At 35.3% G+C, this 23,390-nt stretch overlaps 1 protein-coding gene across 5 annotated transcripts in view; it reads left to right on the forward strand.

The window, feature by feature from the left end:
* Positions 1-23,390, forward strand: part of LOC106661386 (homeotic protein ultrabithorax) — a 348,363-nt gene that overhangs the window by 39,784 nt on the left and 285,189 nt on the right. The window contains exon 2 of one of the 5 annotated variants that reach the window (XM_024227480.1): positions 996-1,558. The exons of the other annotated variants lie outside the window; for them this stretch is intronic. Within the exon in view, the coding sequence (XP_024083248.1) occupies positions 996-1,132 (137 nt within the window). The 3' untranslated portion in view covers positions 1,133-1,558. Of the gene's footprint in view, positions 1-995; positions 1,559-23,390 lie in introns of those variants that run through there. 5 annotated transcript variants of the gene reach the window in all.

The raw sequence follows: 23,390 nt of genomic DNA on the forward strand, positions 1-23,390 counted from the left end.
ATGTAGGCTGTAAGTTGAGGTCGAAATAACTTTTTTTTAAATATTTTTTTCACAACATTCACACAGACCGTAGACAATTGGCTAAACTTATAGACAGGGCTTCATGTACCGACCATTCTCTTTATGCAGATTTCCGGTTTTGAGAAACATTGCAATACGATGACTTGAGTTTTATCCTTATTTAACGACTAATAAGTACAATCTGTACTTGATCAGTAGAAATCGTTAAAAAATTAATATTAATCTAGAGTTTAATCGTTTCCTATAATTTTGGTACGACCAGAAGATGGTGAGAAGTTGGAACGCACATGGCAGACACTGAAGACCCCAGGAGAAAATCTTACAATTAATATTAAAACTGAAAAATTTTTTGTTTTTTATATAAAATTTATATACCATTTATTAATAGATTTATACATTTATTTTATCATAAGGAGGATTCCCATATATATAGCCCCATTTTAGTCTTTTGGCTGGATATATTTTTCACGGATTAATGTACTCTTATTTTCGTTATCGAGTCTCGCTAAAGTGTGAATTGGAAACCCGATTAAAACAAAATATTTACAATGTCATCCGCTGTAACTCAGCTCTTACTTATCTTACAAGGGGAAGGAACCCCTGCTTGCGTCGCATCCGTGTCTTTACATAATCCGGGGTAGAACAGCTGATGCAGTAAACAGCGGTTTCTTAAATACACCCCTGCCGCCACTAGTCATCCCGGACGTCTCGGGGGTTGTTTACAGCGAGATAAACCGTTGAACCCTGCTACATCGCCGACTATCCTTAGGCCCCACTTTTTCATTCTTTTCTGTGCAAAGACTGTAATTCTATTTTTCCCCCTCATCTTCGCAGTACTTAATGCCTTGACTTGAGATAAGACCGCCCTTGGAAGCCTGTTAATGAGCTTTAGATAAGACGAATTGCGTTAATTTTTTTTTAGAGAAATATTTTTTTAACATTTTATCTAAGACTGTCTTCTTTTTGTTTTCTAGGTAAGAGCGACTCCGTTGTGAGGACCACGGCAATATATCACCAGATAAGTTATTACTTTGAAAAGAGAAGCGATTTGCATAATTTTTTAATTATACATCATATACAAAGGGCAATTATAAATCAGGATTACAATTAGTTTTAAAGTAAGATGCTTTGGGAACGATTTCAAAGACAATAACGAAGGGTCAAGGGCCTTGGTAAGGGTGGTTTGAGGTCTTAATTGCCGGCCCTTGAATGGTGGGGATGCACGCACCCCTCCCTCTTCAACGTATCGTAGCGCCATAACGAAACCCACCCCTTAACAAACACTCCCATATTTCTTCATGCCGTCGCATCCGCGACACAATGAAACTCGTAAAAGCTCGACCGATTAAGGTTTACATACACCGGTTCTTTTAGCACGTGGTTATTTCGACTTATTCAAAAAAACCTCCAATTACTGACTAAGGATACCTTTTAATATTATAGTTATTCTATTACATTTACTTGTTCAATGGAAAAAGAATCAACCACCCTACTGCGGTGTTTGTTGGACAGGAGTTAATTTATATCAAAATTGCCAAAACTGACAACATCTAACGTTTATATTTGCAAAATTTTTATTTTTAATTTTCCTTCACCCTCACAAAGAAAAACACGTGTAGATGTTTGTTAAAATTAAGGCCGCGCACCGGGTGGTTGTTACTTGGAAGCACTTCTTACCGCTAATGACAACTTGAAGATTTAAGACCGGGGCACTTAAAGCTCGTCGTCTTTCACAACAAAGCTCTTTAAAAATCCACTATCAAACAATAATAAAAGTTTGTAATTTAAACAACGATGAAATAAGGGTTCGATCATTTGAACAAAAAAATCCTGTTGACAAAATTCTGTTATGAAGAATGCTAAAAAACTATCATTTTCCAAATGTTACCTCCTTTAAACAGTCAAAAATTAATCGTTACAATTTAACATATAAGTAAAACATGTTTATTTTTTTCGTTGCTAATTATCGATAATATTCTACTTACAAATTCAAATTAATGTACGCACACGCGTTTGAGTTCGTTTATTGTCTCACCACTGTTCTTTGTTGACTTTAGTCAAAAATCGTGTTAATTGATCAACAGTATTTGACTTATAGATGTTTTCGAAGATGTATATCGGTGGGGGTGATACTTTAGCCACGATTATCACAATAAGTACCTTTCAAATTGTTTAATGGTCGAATGGTTGTTAAAGGAGAAGCTTAACAAGATAATAATATAATAATTTCTCCCAGGGATTATTAAGGAATCGTTTAATATATATTTTTTGCATTTTTAATGAGTAATTGAGTATCCTAACAAGGAAAAGACGGAAAGATGTATGTATATGGATATTATTGTAATATTTTTTTAAAAGATGGATGTAAAAGTTTTGAAATATGTGATTGTGTGGAATAGTATAGATATAAAATACTTTATTTTATGCAAATTTTGTGCACACATTTTCATTCATTTTCAAAAAAATACATGTTATTAAATCCGTTTGTCTGAGAACTATATTCAACACTCTACACGACACACAAGAATGACACGTCTACACGGAAATCTCACTCATCACTTTGAGCCCTGAAAATGATCTCAATAAAGATCGAAACGTTGGCATGATAAAGAAAATGTTTTTCTAAAACCTACGTCACACCAGACCGCACCTCACGATCTCCGAATCATTGGCTAACGGTCACTAAACACCACACATCACTCTAATCAAATTTAAAACTTACCCAAAATTAATTTAAAGTGAGGTTATAATTATAACCTTAATAGTAAATCCATTATATATCTCGATCCGATTGAACAAATAACTTCTCTCAATTAATTATTCTTTATGGAAGGTATTGGTTGAAATGAAAAAGTTAGGGCCACGAGTGGGATTCGAACCCACGACCTTCAGCGCACTACCGCTTGAGCTATCGTGACTTCGATCCGCTCGGACACCAACTTCTCATCTCAATCTACCGTTCGAATTTTCCCTCCTTTTTGCCATTTTTCAAAATAGTATAGTAATCTTAATAGTAAATGTTACTAATTGTCGTGTAAATATGTGCCATCGGTAAAATCCATTGTTGCGCTTCTATTTATCATTAACTATAAAAAAATAAAATGTTTTAATATAAAATATCGTAAATTTAATAAGTCGGTTTTAATCACTGAAGTTTTGGGCACGAACAAAGAAGAAGCCGATGAGTGATGGCAAGATTCGATCAAACGACCTATCAAATTGGCACATAACACCGATTAATTTCGCAAGATTATGATATGATCAAAAGTTTTTTTTTTAGTCGGGTTTAATGAGTGACCGTTATTGGTACGCCTACGCCCGCTCGTCTCAGAGGCGTTTCTGCCCTACGCAATTTTCGGGTTAATGGTGATTAAATTTATTCAGAAATATTTTTTTTGCATTAGTTGCAAGGGCGTGTTTTAAGGATGTTTTCGTTCGTTTTAATGTAATAATATATTCACTGTTTTAACTTCCCTTTTCACACTTCAGGCTTCGGTGTAATATTGTAAACAGAAATATGATTGATGAGCACAATTTATGTTAATCTCTTCATTATTAACATACAATGGCATGTCTTTACACTCGGATTAGTTACATTGGACATAATTAAATTAATTTTAAGAGACTTCTTTGAATGTTAATTTTCAAGTTGATTCCAGTCGTGATCCCACGTGATTTCTAGTAGATATTGTTTTTAACTTTTGATTTTAGCAAAAAATTGGAATAGGTCAATCGATTGATGATAACATACATACAAGGATGATCGGATAGATTTATTGTTAACCGCTTTTTTACATACTGGCTTCTGTAGCTCGTTCTCGTATGATCTTATGTGAGCTTCCTCACATCGCTAAAGGTATTTTCTGTCCCAGAGATTTGTAGTCCCACGGTGAAAGTCCCTTGGGATCATTAAAGGCAATTATTGTTGTGTAATGATGGGCCAGATTCGGCTTCTTCGCCTGTCAGGACCGCCCCTCCTCTAAATTAAAAATATCGTGTTAATGAAATAGTTTCCCTTGGTCGAACCGAGTCGTCTTGTTTTCAGAGGTTGGGTCCTTTTTTCATACTAGCTGTGTATGCATCTGAATGCATAGATTAAACGCTACAACATTAAAATAATCGTTATAAACTGATAATAGATTTTTTAAATTTATTTAAGAAGGATTTTTCTCGTTTCTTTATGCTTTTCCTTACCCTTTAGAAAAGAGAAAAGCTGGTAAAAAACACTTTCATCATTTATTATATACACACAGTAATAAATAATGACGACATTTTCACGGGATTTCGGAATGGAAACTTGAATGTATAAATAATGTTTTCGAATAAAAATCTTTCTTAAAGAGTCAGTCCCTAATTTGTATACAGTTTCTTTTTAAGAACTTGCGGCGATTCAAAGGAAGTTTAGCATAGGTGAGATTGAATCTCGCCGGCTGGTGGAGAAAATTTAATATAATCTACTTATCTGTGGGCCTTCTTGGTCCATGTCAGTGAACGAATTGGGGTATTCATTATAATACACAACTGACGCGTTTAACACGCCATTTAATTGGCTTTCAGTGTGGGATGGCTAAATATTGAAAATATTTATAATTACAGCCTGGAAATAATAAAACAAATTTCGAAATGAAAATATGGAACGCAAACACTCCACAACTTGTCTGTTGTAGTTATACATTTTACGCAACAAGCAAATTGTGTCGGAATAATATATAATTATAAAACAAATTCTAATTTAACATTTATAAAAACAACTTTTTTTTTGTACATTAGACTACATGAATGAGAGACAACATTCTCAAGAATTCCTATGTTTTAATGTATAATGTAAATTAAGTATATTTTGGAATAAAAAAACCTGTTCATTAAGTGAAACAAGACAGTAACAATCAGTTGAAAGAGGAAATAGTATCAATTAATTTAAATTAAATAAACAAATAATTTTGCGGATATTTATAAAATCTTCAAGCTTGCTTTAAGATGTGTGATCTTAAAAACCTTTTCTTTAATTTGTTACCTGTGCTTTATTGAACTAAACAGCGCCGCTTTAACAACCATTATTCATGTTTTACTAGGGAAGGCCACTGCGAGCTTTCCTGAAGTCTGTGCAATTTGGCAGTTTTTTAAATCCATTGACCTGTCTTCTCTTTAACTAAACCAATAATGTTTTGATAGTGTCCATCCTAATTTTGTCCATAATAATTCATAATAAGTTGACTGGTAAGAAATAAATTGTCTTTTCCATAATAATGTGGATTTTCTTTTTTACCTCTAAAACTTAACAAGTCGCTTGATATTGATGGAATAAACTCCCGTTGTCTCAAGGAGCCAGTCGGTATGTTGGTTGACTCGCTTTGTATAACTTGATTGTTGAACAGGTACTTTCCTGGAAAGACTTAAACTTTTTTGATGCCCATCCAAATAAAACAAGACGTTAGAATAAACAAAATGTTATGCTACTATGATGTCCATCCATATAAAAAGAGACGTTAGAAATAAACAAAATTTTACACTATTTGATGCCCATCCGTATAAAAGGAGAAGTAAGAAATAAACAAAATTTGACACTATTGTGGTGCCCATCCATATAAAACAGGACGTTAGAATAAACAAAATTAATTAAGGTTTTTTGGTTGAGATAAAAAAGTCAGTGTCACGAGCGGAATTCGAACCCACGATCGTCGGCTAGATACGCCGCTGCTCTACCACTTGAGCTGTCGTGATCTCGATCCACTCGGACAATAACTTCCCATTTCAACCCCACCTTTTGAATTTTCCCTCCTTTTTGCCATTTACACGACATTTGAAAAATTGGGATAATGAAAAATTCAAAAGGGGGGGGTTGAAATGGGAAGTTATTGTCCGAGTGGATCGAGGTCACGATAGCTCAAGTGGTAGAGCAGCGGCGTATCTAGCGAAGATCGTTGGTTCAAATCCCGCTCGTGCCATTGACTTTTTTATCTCAACCAAAAAACCTTAATTAATTGTATTATATTAATTGATCAAGCGGACCACGAAATTAGTGAATAAACAAAATGTTACACTACTATGATGTCCATCCATATAAAAAGAGACGTTAGAAATAAACAAAATTTTACACTGTTTGATGCCCATCCGTATAAAAGGAGACGTTAGAAATAAACAAAATTACAGATCGATTTCGTTAGTACCTACATTCGCAAACATTTTTGACAATTATGGCATCAATCGTAATGAATTTATGAGTTTTGCATAGCGGAGTGGACGAGATCTACCACCCGTCCATTCTACATTACAGTTTTAACCTCGATCTGTTTATCCTAGAGCATAACGGCAACAAATCTGCCCATTTCTCCTAAATTCTACAAAATGATAATACTGATATATGATACTTGTAGTTACTATGCCCTGCTTTTATATACAATTATAATATTAAGGCTGATATCATATAATAAGGGTGATGAACCCGTAATTATATCGTTTCTGATCATGTTGGTGCGCCTATCCTCGCTGGGTTCTATGTCATTATATCTGTCTTGTATTTACATTTAGAATATAATATAAGGGTGAGTAATTGTCATTCCTTAATTGATATAAAAATATGAAAAATAATAAAATTAATGGAGATAGAACACATTGTTGGGAAATCCACTGGATATACAAATGTAATTAAAACCGAAGAACACTCATGTCTTGTTATCGAAAACTATCTGTTAATAAAGAAAATTCCATGCTGTAGTATATTGTTCAACAACCTACAGTAAAAGTGAAAGAATATATAATTTATTTTATAATTCATGGAAAACCTGTTTAATGTTCCTGACGGTTTTGTTGTGTGGTATATATTAACTAGTCCCAGTTAAAAAACAATATTATTTCCGGTTTATACATTTTGGGTCAGGTTTGGTTTGAATTTTTTTGAATTAAATTTTCTTTGCCCCGTTCGTTATGACCAGAGTTCTTGAGTCTACGGGAAACTGCCCCACCCAGCCTAATTTCTAATTAAAGAAAGAAAAATCCCATATCGATTTTGGAGGTGTTTACGGAAAGAGGCGCGAGAGAGATATATACAGAGCGAGAGGGAGACGGCTGAGAGAACCTGGAAGATAAAGGGAGGGAAGATTTGATTTGTAGCCCAGGGCACAGGGGCAGACTTCCAGGGTGGGTACAGTCGGCCGGGAAAGTACACCGGTTATTAATTCATAAACCCTTTTCTGGGTCTTCGGCCCTCGGGGTTCATTCCAAGAGTTGTTCTTTTAACGAAATCAATTATAAATCTGTACAGTCCCGTTTCAAAAAATAATAGTCGACAATTAGACGGATTTCTTGAGAAGACGCCAGGAAATCAATGAGAATCTCCGGGAAGGCGAAGGCGTAAGTCAAACCCCGGCATTGGATTTATATTGAGGCTAATGTTTACTTTTTGAAGATGCCGTATTATGTTTTGCTATTATGTCTAATACCAAACAAATTGAAATTTCTTCTCTCACTCTTCTTAAAAAAATAAATAAATAAAGAATAAATAATTACTAACCCTAATTACACATATTTGCTCAATTTTTCTGAACATAAAAACGAGCATAATGAAATCAGTATATTTTCTAATTTGATCGTTAAAAAACTGCTCACACACATTTACAGATGATAGCGTATAGCCGAAACGCGTTTGTCCAAGGGCATCAGCGAGAGTGGGCGGGCAGATATGATCAATAGTGATCAAACTTCTTAAATATTTAAAATAAAAAGTGCGTGTGAAGGCCATATTATTTTTAAGAGGACCGGGTAGACAAAAACTTTGAGTGAAAATTCTCAGAGATGGTGTACAATTTTGGTATATCTGATGGTTACCACAAGAATCATTTCATATTTTTCTTTAAATGGTACTAGTTTCAAATGTTAGAGCCTATGTGATACATTTTCATTTTGATTAAAATTTCCTAAGTTCATTTGAGGGTTTAAGAGCGCGTAAATTTTTTTAAGTAGCAACCAACCCCCGTTTGGCTCTACCTGGTCATGATTTTTTTAGAAACATCTTAATTTGTTAGTGGGCGTTTTCGTGCGACTGTAGGGGAGAAAAGGAAAGCATTAAAAAAAGGAAGAAGAACACCCTCTTTTCGGCCTAGCTGACTTCATTCGAAGGCTGGTTGAAATGTCCGTTACCTGCGGAATTTTTTATCTATTATGAAACTAGTATTTGGCAAAAGTAAATTGAGTTTGATCGGAATAATATTAAAATTTCATTTTTAGTAAACAATGCTTTTAATATAAATGGTAAACAATGTTCAATTTCCGGGTCTTCCTAGTCTTGCCCATTTCTTCTATTATTTAAACTACTTTAGGATGGTCGTGTAATATTGCCAGATTGGACTTCGAGCCGTTTCCGATCTCCACAATTCTAAATAAATCCTAAGTCTGTCCGTTTTAAGTCAGCCTTTTCGGAAGACGTTTTTCAACTTGATCACAATGTATTCAGGCCAGGTTTGCGATGCTGTCGCACCTCCCTCGGGCCAAATGAAGACAAACATTGACAATCACATGCAAATACCGGCCCCGGAGACGCCCATTACTCTAGGGCAGTCTGTTACAATTATTGCAGAATGGTATAATGACAGTGGGACTCGGTCGTAATGGACCCTGGCCTAATGGTATTGACAGCAGTACATCTTTTATGGCCAGTGCCGGTCCATCCCCTTCCAAAGAGATTTTTTGGATTACATTTCAAATGGACTAAAATCATAACTATTTTGTATAGAACAAATATATTTTAGATGTATTATTTTGGACGAACTATTTCGAAAAATCTCGTTTGTCTTTAAAAATGTCTATTTAATTCTTTCTACTATTTTATTACACATTACTATCATTAATTTTTTATCAGCACATAAATTTTCAACCCTCGTTAACATAATATTACAAAGAGCCGAAATTTATTGTAGTATAAGCATTTTACATTTTCAATGTTGTATTATCTTGATTGAATGTCAGTTTTAATTTTTTTCAATCATTATTATAATAATAATTAAATCGATTTACAGTATTTTTTAAGGAGCCAGTGGTTGGAAATATTTTCCCGTAATTACGATTTAATGTAAGAAAACAATTTTAATGGTCGGCCCGTGAGCGGAAGGTTGTCAACCAATTACATTCACAATTATCTCGGCGGAGATCTGAACACGAAAAATAAAACCGTTCCTGGAAATTGCCCTATGTAATTAGGCGTTAGGTAAAAATTTTATAACGAATAGATTTCACTGTGCGGAGTATAATTTTATAATTAATTAAAAATAAATAAATTCGGAACGTTTTCTCGTCGGGACAGTGGTCTGCTTAGATAGACATTTTGTTTGAATGGCCAACTACTGTTAGGCATTAATTATATGTTTCCTCACTGATGATTGCGTGAAGTCGTAACCTGTAAGAGAGAAACGTATAATAGTGAGAATAGGCAGGCCCAGAAAATGTGACCGTAACACCAAAAATTATTTATGATTACTCACGATAAAATCAAAATTATTATTTGTTGTTTTTATCAATTTATATAGAATTAATTAAAATTCCTTCAGAATATATTTAAAATAGCCTTGTTTAAAATTAAACACCCATAAAAACCAAATTGTCTCGCAAGTTTATGAAAATTCATGAAAAGTGCTAGTAATATTGTAAAACTGAATAAAGTTTGCATAATTCCCTAGAGCAGGGAAAAGACTAACCTTGGAAAAATATGCTGACTGCAACGTATGTATTAATTGAGAACGATTGAAATTAGAACACTCATCCCTTTTACAGCGTGATCAGTAATGATCCGGTGAGGTTTATTGTGATTACCAAGCACTCCCTCCACCACGAGTTGTTAAGACCTGCTGCAAACATTGCCCCATGAGAACAATGGTGATGGAAAGATCACCAAAGGTCACAATAAAAAAATTGCAATAATAATTATTAAATAAAATAAAAGGGAAATTGATTGAATAGAAAATTGTCAAAATGCTATTGGTATGCCTGTTTTCGCTCTATTTCTTCAATTTAAAAAAATTACATTTTATTTAAATCAAAAAATAAATGGGAGTAGAAAAAGGATATAATTAGTAAATTAGGTGAAATGAGATTTAAAAAAAAATCTTTTATGGGAAAATTATTGCCTAAATCAGTTCAAACCTATTGATATTGAACATCACCGATAGAACACCCGTCCTGCTATTTTGTCGTGTAAATTAATGACAAAAAATTAAAGCCGAGCTTTTAGTCAAATCACAACGGTCACAACCTCCATTCCTCTCTGAGAGCCATTCATGCTGTAGGGCCTGCTTGAAAACATCTGCCTCCTTCCCCTTCCACTGCTAAGTCAATGGTGGGGACTTATCAGTCTACTTGCCTAAATATTTCTATATTAAAAATCTACTGATGCTTTCAAGGTTTTGTTTTTGAAGATTTGTCTAAGCAAATAATTTAGAAAAAAGTATTATTCGAGATTTAAACTGCAGTCAATTTAGTATTGCGAAATATGAAGATAACGTAATTTTTATTTTAATCAATGTGTTTTTGTTGGTCGTATAAGCCAGAGTAATTATTTTAATTGGTTTATTATTTTTTATTCAGTGAGGTTGATTTGAAAAATTGATGTCACGAGCGGTATCATTTTCCCGGATATCAGTACAGTTTTTATTTATTTATTTATTTTTTTTAATAAATAGGAAGTATACAATAATAATTCTTTAATCTCCTTAAACTTTCTGAATATTTATATTTTTTGTTAATCATAACGGCTAATTGTTGAAAATAGTAAGAAAACAATACTATAAAATAGTAATCAATTATTCATAAAATATTGTATAATGAGAACGTATCGGTGCTATAAATGCTACATATTTTTTACAGTTCATAATACGACCAAAACTGTTCATAAGTCTAAGAAGAGGCCAGGGAAGGATGTCACCTAGTATAGTGGCAAAGCCGGACTATGTGCCCAGCTTCAAGACAAAGGTTGCTTGATGTTTGGTGTTTAGCTATTTTATTGTTGGGTGTCATTACTTGCCTCCACATAACACAGCGTGTGCCACCCGATAAGAGAATTGTGCTTGAGTTTTTTGGAGAAACAGGGCTGTTCTATTGCACATGTGTAGTACTTGGCAAATATCTCGTTTTGTTTTTCCTTAGGTGATTATTGAGAGCGAATGTATTTATTAGCGTGAATTATAGTGTATCGAATACTCCACCAGTGAATGAGAGTGTGTGACTCGGACAGAATTGTATGCGAAGTTACATAAATTAATGAATAATAATTTCGATTATTCTTATTACCAGGATTTTTTTACACTGGCCTTTTTAATACAGGACAAGTACATTCTTTATTCCTTTTTATATATAGAATTTTCAAAAACATTTAATATTCAGAAAACCAATATAAAAAAATTAATGAGTATTCGGAAATCGTGAGATGCGGTCTGGTGTGATTTAGGTTTCAGAAAAACATTTTCTTTATCGTGCCAACGTTTCGATCTTTATTGAGATCATCTTCAGGGCTCAAAGTGTTTGTTTTCTGCGTAATTGTGCCATTCTTGCGTGTCGTGTTGAGAGCGTCTAACTACGCAGAAAACAAACACTTTGAGCCCTGAAGATGATCTCAATAAAGATCGAAACGTTGGCACGATAAAGAAAATGTTTTTCTGAAACCTACATCACACCAGACCGCATCTCACGATTTCCGAATAATCATCGACCAACGGTCACTAATCACCACACATAATTAATGAACTTGAGCTAAGATTACGGTAAAAATTTACTTGACTTTAATGCTAAATAAGGATTAAAAATTGTCCTCTGTAGAGACTGTTTAATTGTAATCCAGCAAATTCAAAGCGATTCAACATCCTCTGAATTGATAATGACAATAATGACCCTTGTATGTAAGATATAGCAATGTTAAACAGGGTTTTAGGAAATATAAATATAAGTCGGCTTGTCGCAAAATGAGTGGCTCAGTAAGAATAGCATTTCTTTTAAGCGCGACAGAATTTCTAATTACTTTGATCGTATAAACATTGAGGTCATATATTAACTTGATTTCCGATAACTCTAAATCTTTCATTTACTCGTCTTTAAAAAGAACTTTTGAAAAATGATAGACCCCGTAATGCTATATAATTTAAGCTCCTGGTATGAAGAACCGTTAGTGTATTATAATCAGCCCAGCCGAGCGGCTTCAAACGTCCGTTTCGAGTGTTTTCTCGCAGCTTTAAATAATTTAAGCCCATTCATGAAACCTTCCAACTGGATAAAGGTGATCAAAAGGATGGTTTATGGCCCGCGAGAGGTCTAGTTGCTGTTATTAATCCTTGACGTCTCATGCGCAAGATGTATCTTGGGATTCTGTGACGAGGGCGTAAATCATTTTTGAAATTGATCTACGGCCATTTGAACCGGCCCTGACTCGACCCAGTAATTATTATTTTTGCCGGGGGATTCGTCTTATTTTAAAATAAGATCGATTTTAAACTTGCTTGTATTAAGGTTCGCACAACAACTTTTTGTAAGAGATAAGCAACAAAGCCAAGAAACGCCGCATATTAAAAGAACCGATTCTGAATTTAGCTTCTTGATTTAATTAATAAAAAAATAATTACTAAATCGTGTAAAATTAATAGTTGTGCCACGTCTGATTCATTGTTTTCCATTTTATAATTGATTTTTTACAATTAAATTTTTTTCTAATTTAAACACAATACGCGTTTTTAAAAATAATAACAATCAATAACTTCCATTATTAATATTAGAGCCAGCAATAATAACATATTTTATACTAAAAACATAATGTTTGCCCAGGTAAACCTACGGTAATTTCTACCTAGATTCAAATATTATTTCCGTGACAAAGGTTCTGTTATTAACCTATCTCTAAACTTGATGTAGGCACATCAATTTAGAACCAAAGGCTATATATTACTAAAAAAAAGGTGTTAGGTCAGATAAGTCAGAGCTCTTACTTGGCGTGCAGACGAAACCTATCTGACCACGAACAAGCATCGAGATTAGGCGGATCCAGAGATGATCTGTAACGATCAAACAGCTGACACGAATTCATCCACCTCTGTGATAAATAGGAACAAAGTTACTGATACAAATCTTATGCTAAATTTTCTGTACTTCGTAACGATTTTTCGTTTGAATTTAACCTTGAATAGATCTCAAACCAGCCTTGCCAACCAGGCTTGCGTTTTAAATTTATATGTAATTACATCGTTGTTAAATTTATTGGCTTTTTTTAGTAAAATTTGGAAAATTTCTATCAGATTTTGTTTTACACAGGTTTACTTTATTGTAACTGATATAATGTTTTATAGTTTTGATCCAACCAATTTTTACCAACGATGACATGGTCTCTAATTGTTACATACTTAATGCAAATTCAGTCCTTATATTAAAAAATGCATACACGGTTATAAACCACAAAAGTTTACGCTAGAATTAAAAAAAATTGACATGAGCGTAGAAAAACACATAGATATCATCTGTCTTTGCTTCTGACGGTAATGGAGCTCAGTAAATGGAAAACATGAATATGGCTTAAGCTTAAGCAATTAATTGAAGTCTGTTTTTCACAGAATAATAGTTTGAAAAATAGTTTGTAGTCTAATGTTTTATTTTTTTTTTTTACAAGGGTTTGCAACAGCAGAGGTCTTATAAACCCTCAGGGTGCCGGTGTTTTTGAAAAAAAGCCCATTTGTAAGTATGTCGGGTTCGAATGCTGGGCCGCTGGATTCGAACACGGGACCATTACCTTAAAGGTTTAGCCCAGTGTCATCGCCTAAACCGTTGCGGCCACCGACGACCCCTTAACGTTTTGTTGTATCGTGGAAGAGGACGGACGACGTACGAAACAGTCTGGTGTCATATCCCCTGTGCTTTGTAAGCTGTTCTAGAAAGTTTGGACTTTATATTCTAAAGATTTTAGTTATAAACACAGACAATGGGCCAGACTTATTTAAGTAGAACCGAAAGTTACACTAATCTCGTCCTATTATCAAAAATAATTACGGCTCTCCCCAAAGTCAGCGGGCTCAAGTAAGTGGGCGTAGAGCGTTCGGGATTTGCATGGCATTAACATAGATCTTTGTCTTCCAGTTGAGTAATTAGCCGACGGATCGGGTGTACCGGCTTTTTTAATACAATTTTCTTTGGTTGGACTTCCCACCAGTTCTCACAGAAGTCGGCTTTGTAATTACCAGTTTTCTTTCCGATAAAGATCCGCGGGGTTGTCGGCCGAAGGGGCTGCCTAGGAAGGAGGGAGCGGACGAGGAAGCGATGCATCAACCCTGCAGATTATTTCTTACCCTTCGCTGGAAATAAATCACCCGACGAGCGAAAAAAATCCCCTGACAAAACCGTCCAGGTTTTAAGGAGAGAACGCCGGCTCTAAAAGGTCGCGAAGGCTTTCGGAAAGGAAATCCATTGAAGGAAATACATCAGTCTCCCGGGGGCGAAGATAACAGGCACGCTAAACTGTGAAGTAAGCCGCCTACAGATCTCGCCCATTGATCTAACCAGGATAATTAACCATTTAGGGTAATTAGCTGGCAGGAATAACAATAATGAGCCTTTCTAGACGGTTTACTGCCTTTAGAGACTCATCGAGTACGGGTCGGTTTTCATTCACATTATTACCACCAAGAATTTCTAATGTACGTAAACTGATTTTTAATGTCATACTTGATTATCTGTGAATGGATTCTTCACCATTAATTCACCGGCTATCTCAGGGATTTGCCTACTTCTCTGTTTATGATTTAAAATTTGCTGTACTTACATTATTTTATTTTATTATTTTTAAGATCAAAGTATTTTCCACCTTCTATAAATCCTTTGTATCTACGCTTATTTTCGAATTTTCGTGTATTAATCAACATTCTTAGTGTTGGCTTAGTTAATCATGTAACAAAAGTCCCTAATTTTCAAATAAATTTGTGAATTAATCCTTATTTACAATTAATTAAGGTTTTTAGTTGATATGAAAAAAAGTTAATGGCACGATCGGGATTCGAACCCACGATCTTCGGCTAGATACGCCGCTGCTCTACCACCTAGCTATCGTGACCTCGATCCACTCGGACATCAACTTCCTATCTCAACCCCACCTTATGAGTTTTCCCTCCTTTTTGCCATTTTTCAAATGTCGTGTAATCGAATTGGATTCTCGACGACAAATGAAATGGCCTCGGAGAGCTTTAGTGAAGTGTACTTCATTTAATTCATTAAATTCACTAATTTCGTGGTCCGCTTGACCAATTAATACATTACAATTAATTAAGGTTTTTAGTTGAGATGAAAAAAGTTAATGGCACGAGCGGGATTCGAACCCACGATCTTCGGCTTGATACGCCGCTGCTCTTCCATTTGACCTATCGTGACCTCGATCCACTCGGACATCAACTTCCTATCTCAACCCCGCCTTATGAGTTTTCCCTCCATTTTGCCATTTTTCAATCCTTATATTAATATATATTAATCCTTATATTCGGCGTAGTCTTATTACACTTGTATGTACATACGTGAACATGATTAGTGTGATATGATAAGATGATTAATACACATAAAAAGATATGTACTATCTATCTGGTATCTTTCTAGGTGATACCAGTAGTGCATGGCGAATTTTTCTTCACTGGGTGTTCTAAACAATCGACTCATCCGATCTCAATGGCCCTACTTACGAGTCTCTTAAGTCAAAAAGTTGGCCTGAGGGGTCGATTGAAAGTCCGGTTTAATTTTCGTTAGAGGCCGTGTATTGAGCCAGGTGGATTTATGCGTTTCACAGCCTCGGCGTGGGGAGAATTACAAGTCAACATTGACAGAACTAGAGAATACAAGTTCTGGAAACGGTGCATTATTAAAACGTGACCTTCGGCTCAGTGCGATCCCCGTCTTTGATTGATTTCGAATTGCTCTATTGTTGCCAAAGATAAACATTATTATCTTCTACTGCATAAATCGGCCTTGGAATCGATCAAAGAAATAATTCAATGTTTGACCATCTGACATCTCATTCAAGTGCTATTTTCTATTATTTTGATTAGAGAAAGGTAGTTCATTCATAAAATGAGATTTTATAGCTGCCAACTTTGGTTTAAACATTCATTAAATATGTGGTGATTAGTGATAGTTAATCGATAAATATTCAGAGATCGTGAGATGCGGTCTGGTGTGATGTAGGTTTCAGTTTCAGAAAAACATTTTCTTTATCTTGCCAACGTTTCGATCTTTATTGAGATCATCTTCAGGGCCTGGGATTTACTGTTTACATTTAACAAATATATACACAACCTACATGTATTGTTAAATGTAAACCATGTTTGTAAATCCCAGACTCTGAAGATGATCTCAATAAAGATCGAAACGTTGGCAAGATAAAGAAAATGTTTTTCTGAAACTGAAACCTACATCACACCAGACCGCATCTCACGATCCCTGAATAATTTTTCATTAAATAAAAAATTAATGAATAAAAAAAGAAAACGTGAGAGGTTAGAGAGAGAGAGAGAGAGAGAGAGTGAGTGAGAGTGAGAGAGAGAGGAGAGAGAGTGAGAGTGAGAGAGTGAGAGGGAGAGAGAGATTATATCAGATAACAACTAGTTTACCCGCAAATATTCGCGCAGCCTCTTAAAAAAAATCGAGATGTGCTAATTACTTGTTTGCCCTTTGCTAATAATGAGTTACTAACTTTTAATGAAAAACCTTCGAATATCGTAAAATCAAGCAGTGTGATAAATTAACAAATATCAATGAAAAACATAATATTGTCGAGTTATTTAATGAGCCGATTTAAAATTGATATATTTTTTCCGCTCTATTCAGTCGTAACGGCAATCATGAGAAAAGGATGAAAATGGATGATATTCAAAATTACTCACCGTTCACCTCCAGGTCCCGTTGAGGACTGACCCCACGTTCGCGTCCCGGCCTTGTAAAATAGCAATGTTTCTGCTTTTTTCGATCACTTACCTGGCCCTAACGGTAACGGCCCTGGTCATTGTCGGTGCGAGGGTGTTTTAGAAACGGAAAGTTGAATGGCATCAGCAAAACATTTCCTTTTTTTTACCTTCCCTTCAATGCATTTCGCCTAAAAGACGGCCTTGGTCTATGAGTGATATATAGGGGACGTTTACCCTGCCTTCTTTTTTAATAGTTAAGACCTCAGGCTTTAAAAAAATAAAAATAGAGTTTTACAAGGGTCACACGTTATTCTAGTCAATTTCAATTTCTAATGTTTTGCCTTGTTAAATTCAAAGGAAGATCGATCCCAAAATCGTTGCATGTCTGTTAGACGTAAAAATATATTTTGAGAGTTGTCTCGTGCTGAAAGTGTTCAATGAACTCCAATCATACGATTGTGATATGTTCAAAACATACAACTAGAAAAAAAGCTAGATAAATAACTTTACCGGTAATAAGCAGACGCTATTCAATTTGACAAATTTTCCCTTCCAAATCAACCTACATTATAAATTACTAAATTCACTAATTTCGTGGTCCGCTTGACCAATTAGTATATTACAATTAATTAAGGTTTTTAGTTGAGATAAAATCCAACCCGATTACACGACATTTGAAAAATGGCAAAAAGGAGGGAAAATTCAAAAGGTCGGGTTGAGATGGGAAGTTGGTGACCGAATGGGTCGAGGTCACGATAGCTCAAGTGGGAGAGCAGCGACGTATCAAGCCGAAGGTCGTGGGTTCGAATCCCGCTCGTGACATTGACTTTTTTATCTCAACTAATAACCTTAATTAATTGTATTATAAATTACAAAAGCTGATATATTATGTTATTTATGTACCAATATAAACTAAAACAAAAGAAAAAAGGCTATGATGATTTAGGATTGGATGAAGTATTTACAGGCTCCGCTTTGTCTCGCTATTTCGCGCTACGCCATCTGTCACAACTACCCAGGTGATGTAAATTCAAAGTTCTGTTTTGATCATTAAATCAATGCAACGAATAACAAAAACGGGTTTCTGTGAATGAAATGGACCGTCTGGATTCGCTATTATTATGTTAGTAGCATGCAGAAACTGTTCGTCTTGACAAGTGTTTCTTTTCAAACCAACCAACATTATAAAAATTAATTTTGTTTATTAATTGGCCAGGTATATTAGCCCATCGGAGGAAATTCGATGATATCTGATGACCGATCGTTATTTAGCACTATATCTTGTCAATTAGATTTTTAATAACCTTGTTCTGTTTAGTTTATTACATCAACAAGATAATTAAAACATGTTTCTGCGAAAGCATAAATTCTATGGGTCCGCTAGCCTTCCCTTCCTTTAACAACGAATAAATTAGTAGCTCGTTAGATAGTTATTGGAAATAGTGTGATGTACAACTTTACCAGTAGCACGTAGAAACTCTTCAGACTGTCAGGTTTTCCCTATCACATCAGTCAATATTATCAATCACAAAAACTGTCTTTTTACTGCATGATATGAAAGCATGGACTAAGTAAGTAAGGAATGAAGTATTACTGGATCCTCTTAGCGGTTAAATGTATGAATTACTATTTTCTCTTGCTTACTTGTAATTTCGTAGCAAACAATGGCCAAATATTTTTTTTGTTTTGATTGGTTGTAATGTACCAAAATATATTGCGTGCAAATCATAATAAAACTAACAGTCGAACTTACCAAACTGTTCTCACGTGATATTTACCTGGCCATAGTGCTCTTTTTGTTCTCGGACAATGGAAGTGATCCCCGTTTGCCAACCTTACTCGGGGTGAGACAAAGAACCTGCCCTGACGGACGATAATTAGAATCTGACGTGGACTGGTGAAATAAGGAATGATTTGGAGCCCTGGTCGACACTAAATGTCATAAAAGGGTGTGAAAATGACCCGGCCAGTATGGAAGCATGACTGGACGGCGTTAGGCGGGCTTGCAAGGGCCGTAATCGTCTGGAGTTACTCATGTTAAACACCTGCCCTCGCCCAGGGCTATTTCATGCGTTCAGGGCTCGTTGTCCGAGCATTACAAACGAAAAGCCTAGCAAAAAAAGGTCAGCATTCACAAAAATTATTAGATGAAATGGAATCACGAAAAAACATGCATTGTTATCTGTGTGATAATATGAGTACATTATGAACGGATTAAAAATCTATGAACCTAAATAACAATTTAACGATTACTAGAATAACAAGTACAAAAAAAACAAGTGATTTAGGAAATGTTATCCTGTGTACTTTGTCATAAACCATTGATTACCATTTTATATAAGTAGCCCGACTTTTTTTATATTATAAAAATTAATTTTGTTTGTTAAAAATTAATGATGGTGTGTGTGTGTGAGAGAGAGAAAAAGAGAGAGAGAGTGAGAGAGGGAAGAAATAAATAGCGAGAGAGTGAGTTAGAAAGAAAAAAGAACGAAATATTGACTTAGAGAGAAAATGAATGAATATCGTTTTGTTCAAAAAATTTCTCAAATTTATGTAGTGAAAGAGATAGGAAGAACGAAAGAAATTATAAATTAAAAAGAAGAGTTAGAGAGAGAGTGAGTGTGAGAGAGAGAGAGAGAGAGAGAGAGAGATATGGGTAGATAGATAGACTGATAGAAAGCGAGAGCAAGGGAGGGGCGAAGAAAGAGAGAGATCAAAAAAACGAAAGTGCAAGAGAGAAAGAAAAATAGAAATAGATTATCGGTGGGAAAAAGATTTCGCTATATAGCGAGATAGTGAGAAAGAGTGAGTGAGGAGAGAGAAAATTAGAGACAAAATCAATAACTCAACCACAGTCTACATCCAGTGGTCATTAGGTAAGCTCAGGCTTTAAAATGATGACTGTGGATGTTGAATTTTTTGAATGGTGGTATAGAAAGGATAGTTTTATTTTGAGAAAGCATATCGAATTGTGTCAATGGAGACTGAAAATATCGGCAAATAAAGCCATTTTCACTTACGGAATAGGACATTATCATATACTTGAGGTACATTAGCATATTGTCTGTCTCACTTTTAGATCAAGTGGATTCAATAAAGTGTATAGTTCACGACTCGTTTCGGCTAATTGGCCCCGGTCGGTTTAACATGAGGCCGGCAGGGAGAACCTAGCGGACGAATTTCTACGAGTTCCGAAGTTCTCTCATTTATTGCCGTACATGTACGGTATTCCGTTCTGGTTTCTGGCCGGTAAGGGATCCGTCCTTGACCGCGACCGTCAAATGAAAAAGCAAAAAAAAGGTGGGGTGTAACCTGTTTAAATTGAGACATACAAAGACCATGTAGACAACTGGGGAAGATAATTGCGCCGTCTTTCGGTTGAGGACAATGAAAATTATCATCGTGTAGAAAATTACTAGGCGGGGGGGAAAGACAAACAAACCACGTGAATTACTAATTAAATAGATATGAAAACACGAATAACTAATACATACAATTATTCCATTTGTTCGCATTGAAAAGTGATGAGTTTCTGTATTAATTAATCTTCTTGTTACAATCTTAAATATTCCAACTTTCTTATCATCCTTAGAGTTTCCAAGAACCCGCGTATTAACATTACTACTAATAAAAATAATAGCAGAAGGTCGCGTGTTCGAATCCCGCTCGTGACGCTAACTTTTTCGTTTCAACCAAGACTTATAAAAAGAATAATTAATTGAAAGAAGTAATATGGTCCATCAGACCACCAGACATAATGGATTTAATAAATAAAAATAAAATTGAAAACTTATCGTTATATTTTGTCATTAAAATTTAAAAAGAAAAATTGAAATCAACTAATACGAAGAAAGATTGAATGTAAACTATTTTTGATTCACCATGAAAAACCTTAAGTTCAAATTTCATCTTATTCGAAAGATGAAAAAAAAAGATCTCTATCTCTTTTTATTAAGAAGATTTATTTAACATAATCGCCAAGTTTGAAGTCAAATCAACCGATCGAGGAAATAAATTAAAATTAAATAATAATAAAATGAATGAAAAATGTTGACAAAGGGATGTAAAAGAATATGAGGGGACTTACTCTGCTGGCTCCAGTTCGGTAGTCTTGGGGGCTGGATTTTTTTAAAAATTATTTATTTATTATTTTCAACATGTGCCATGTTGTATATATTAGATGTGTTAGTTGCAATTTATTAAATTATTCAAATTATTAATTAGATATGAATATAAACATTTTTAAGGATATACTGATTTAATAGTGGCAAGATGGAATAATTTTTAAATGAATTAAAAAGTTTAGTAGCTACAAATTTTTTAGGAAAATGAGAAATATTTCAAGTAGCCCTTCCCAAGAAATGCTCCATGTGGAATCTCCAATTTTTCCCCTGCAGACGATCTTGTGTGAACGGGGCTCGTGCTTGTCCAAGTAATATATCCAGTAAGCTGCAGTCGCATATAAATAAGGTGGCTTTGGTCTTGCATAGATACTTCGTCGCATGGACTTGTCGGCGATTCTGATAGTATGATCCGATGAAAATAATCCAAGCCCACTATATGTCACGATATGACTTGAGTTAGTTTGAAGTTGCCAGGTAGAGTTAATTTCATTCTATGTTCGATCGATGGAAAGAACAACTCTGGGATCCTTTTGTAGTTGGTTGCCATGCTTCATTCCATTCCTTGATTGCGTTTTCTTTGAACACCGCCATAAAAAAATGATTTGGGGTGTCTGTTGAATGAAACATCTAGTTTTTATTCCATTGATGCATCTTTTGTTTCTCGATCAGCTATCTGATTTCAGGAGAGTCCTGTGCGCTTTTACGCAATCGAACAAACAGCGGGGGCTAGATGAAGGAGTTTCAGCCCTAATCCAAACCTGCTCTCGTCGTAACTTCGTCGAGCTGTGACATGTATAAGAAATAAGGAATTTTGGAAAATTGCGAAAGAGAGAACGTGAGAGAGATGATGTCGGCCAGAACGGTAATTGTCAACTGACAGAGCCGTCGGCCCTCTTAACGGCCGAAAACCGTCCGGCTCACAGCTCGACCCAGCCACAACACTGCCGAGATTTGCCCAGAAGTACTCACATCCTGCTCTCGCGTGAAAGCCGTTATAACGTAAAAAATTATATCCCCGGTTAACACCAATTATAGCTAATAGATAAGTAAAAAGTAATGTATTTTTTCAGTGAACATTCATATAAAGATGTTTTCCTAGTGTGGTATTTATTGATTTAAAAAGATTAATACCAAAATAAAACAACTGCGCATCATTATCTTCATTATACCGCGTGTCTGCCAAATTATGAACAACTTTAGTAAGAAAATGCCCTGGAGGAGTGAAAGCACATCGCTCTCACTTCTTCGGGATGACAAGGTGGCCGGACGTTGAAATTGCCCGGCGGACGTTAATTTGGAGACTCTGTTGTATAGAAAACGCGTGAAACACGAGTGGGGTAGAAAGACAAATGAATAGATTCTCACCCTTTCCGAATGTTTGCTCGAAATATTATTACAACTTTATTATTTGTGTGCAATAAAGCCCTGGCCGCCTGTCGCCCGGTGATTCAGGGCCTAACGAACAAAACGGCCCGAGTGGCCGTTTATCAAATCCCTCGGCCACCGGTTATATATTATTTATTTTTCAGTGATGTATGCCTTTATCGAGCAACGGGGAAAGCAAGTCCATGCACTTAGTTGGGAATCATAGAAAAAATGGAAAAAAATCTTTTTTAGAAAACAGTTATGTTAATGCTGATAAATGACAAATGTAAAAGATTGCAAAACGACACAAATTGCATTACATTTACATAAATCAGTAATTAGAGAAATCTACATGCAAGCAAGTGTTTGAGAAAGCAATTGCAATTTATTCATCCAGTTGGTGTTTGTACAGACTCAGGCTTTTCTCTCAGTCTCCATTTCTGTCCCATTGTTAGCCTTCTTCTTTCCCTCTCACTCTCCCACTCCATCTCTCTTACTCCTTCTGCTTTATCTTTCTCCATCACTCTTCCACACACACATTCACTCTCTCATTCACCTTTCATCTCTATTTCTACCCCATTCCTCTCAACCACCCTCACATACTCATTCTCCCTCTCTCACATGCTTACACTAGCTTTCCTTTATGCAATATCTCCAATACTCGAATCTTTTGTCCCAACCACAAATACCTCTCTCACGCAACTCATAATTTGTTTTAGAACAAATCAAAGTCGACCAGATCAGCATGACTGTATATAATACATGTAATACATTCACTCTCTTTCTTCCTTTCTCTCCCACACTCTCTATATCTCTATCTATTTCTCATTTCTCAAACACTCCCTTTGTACAAGTTAAGTGCAATAAAGGCATGAGATCTAACTTTGCCTGTTTTTGTATACATAATTCATTCATTCATTCTCTCTCTATCTCTCTCTCTCTCTCTCTCTCTCTCTCTCTCTCTCTCTCTCTCTCTCTCTCT

This window comes from Cimex lectularius, unplaced genomic scaffold, assembly GCF_000648675.2.
Source record: "Cimex lectularius strain Harlan isolate CLEC.00 unplaced genomic scaffold, Clec_2.1 scaffold18, whole genome shotgun sequence".
Classification (NCBI taxonomy): domain Eukaryota; kingdom Metazoa; phylum Arthropoda; class Insecta; order Hemiptera; family Cimicidae; genus Cimex; species Cimex lectularius.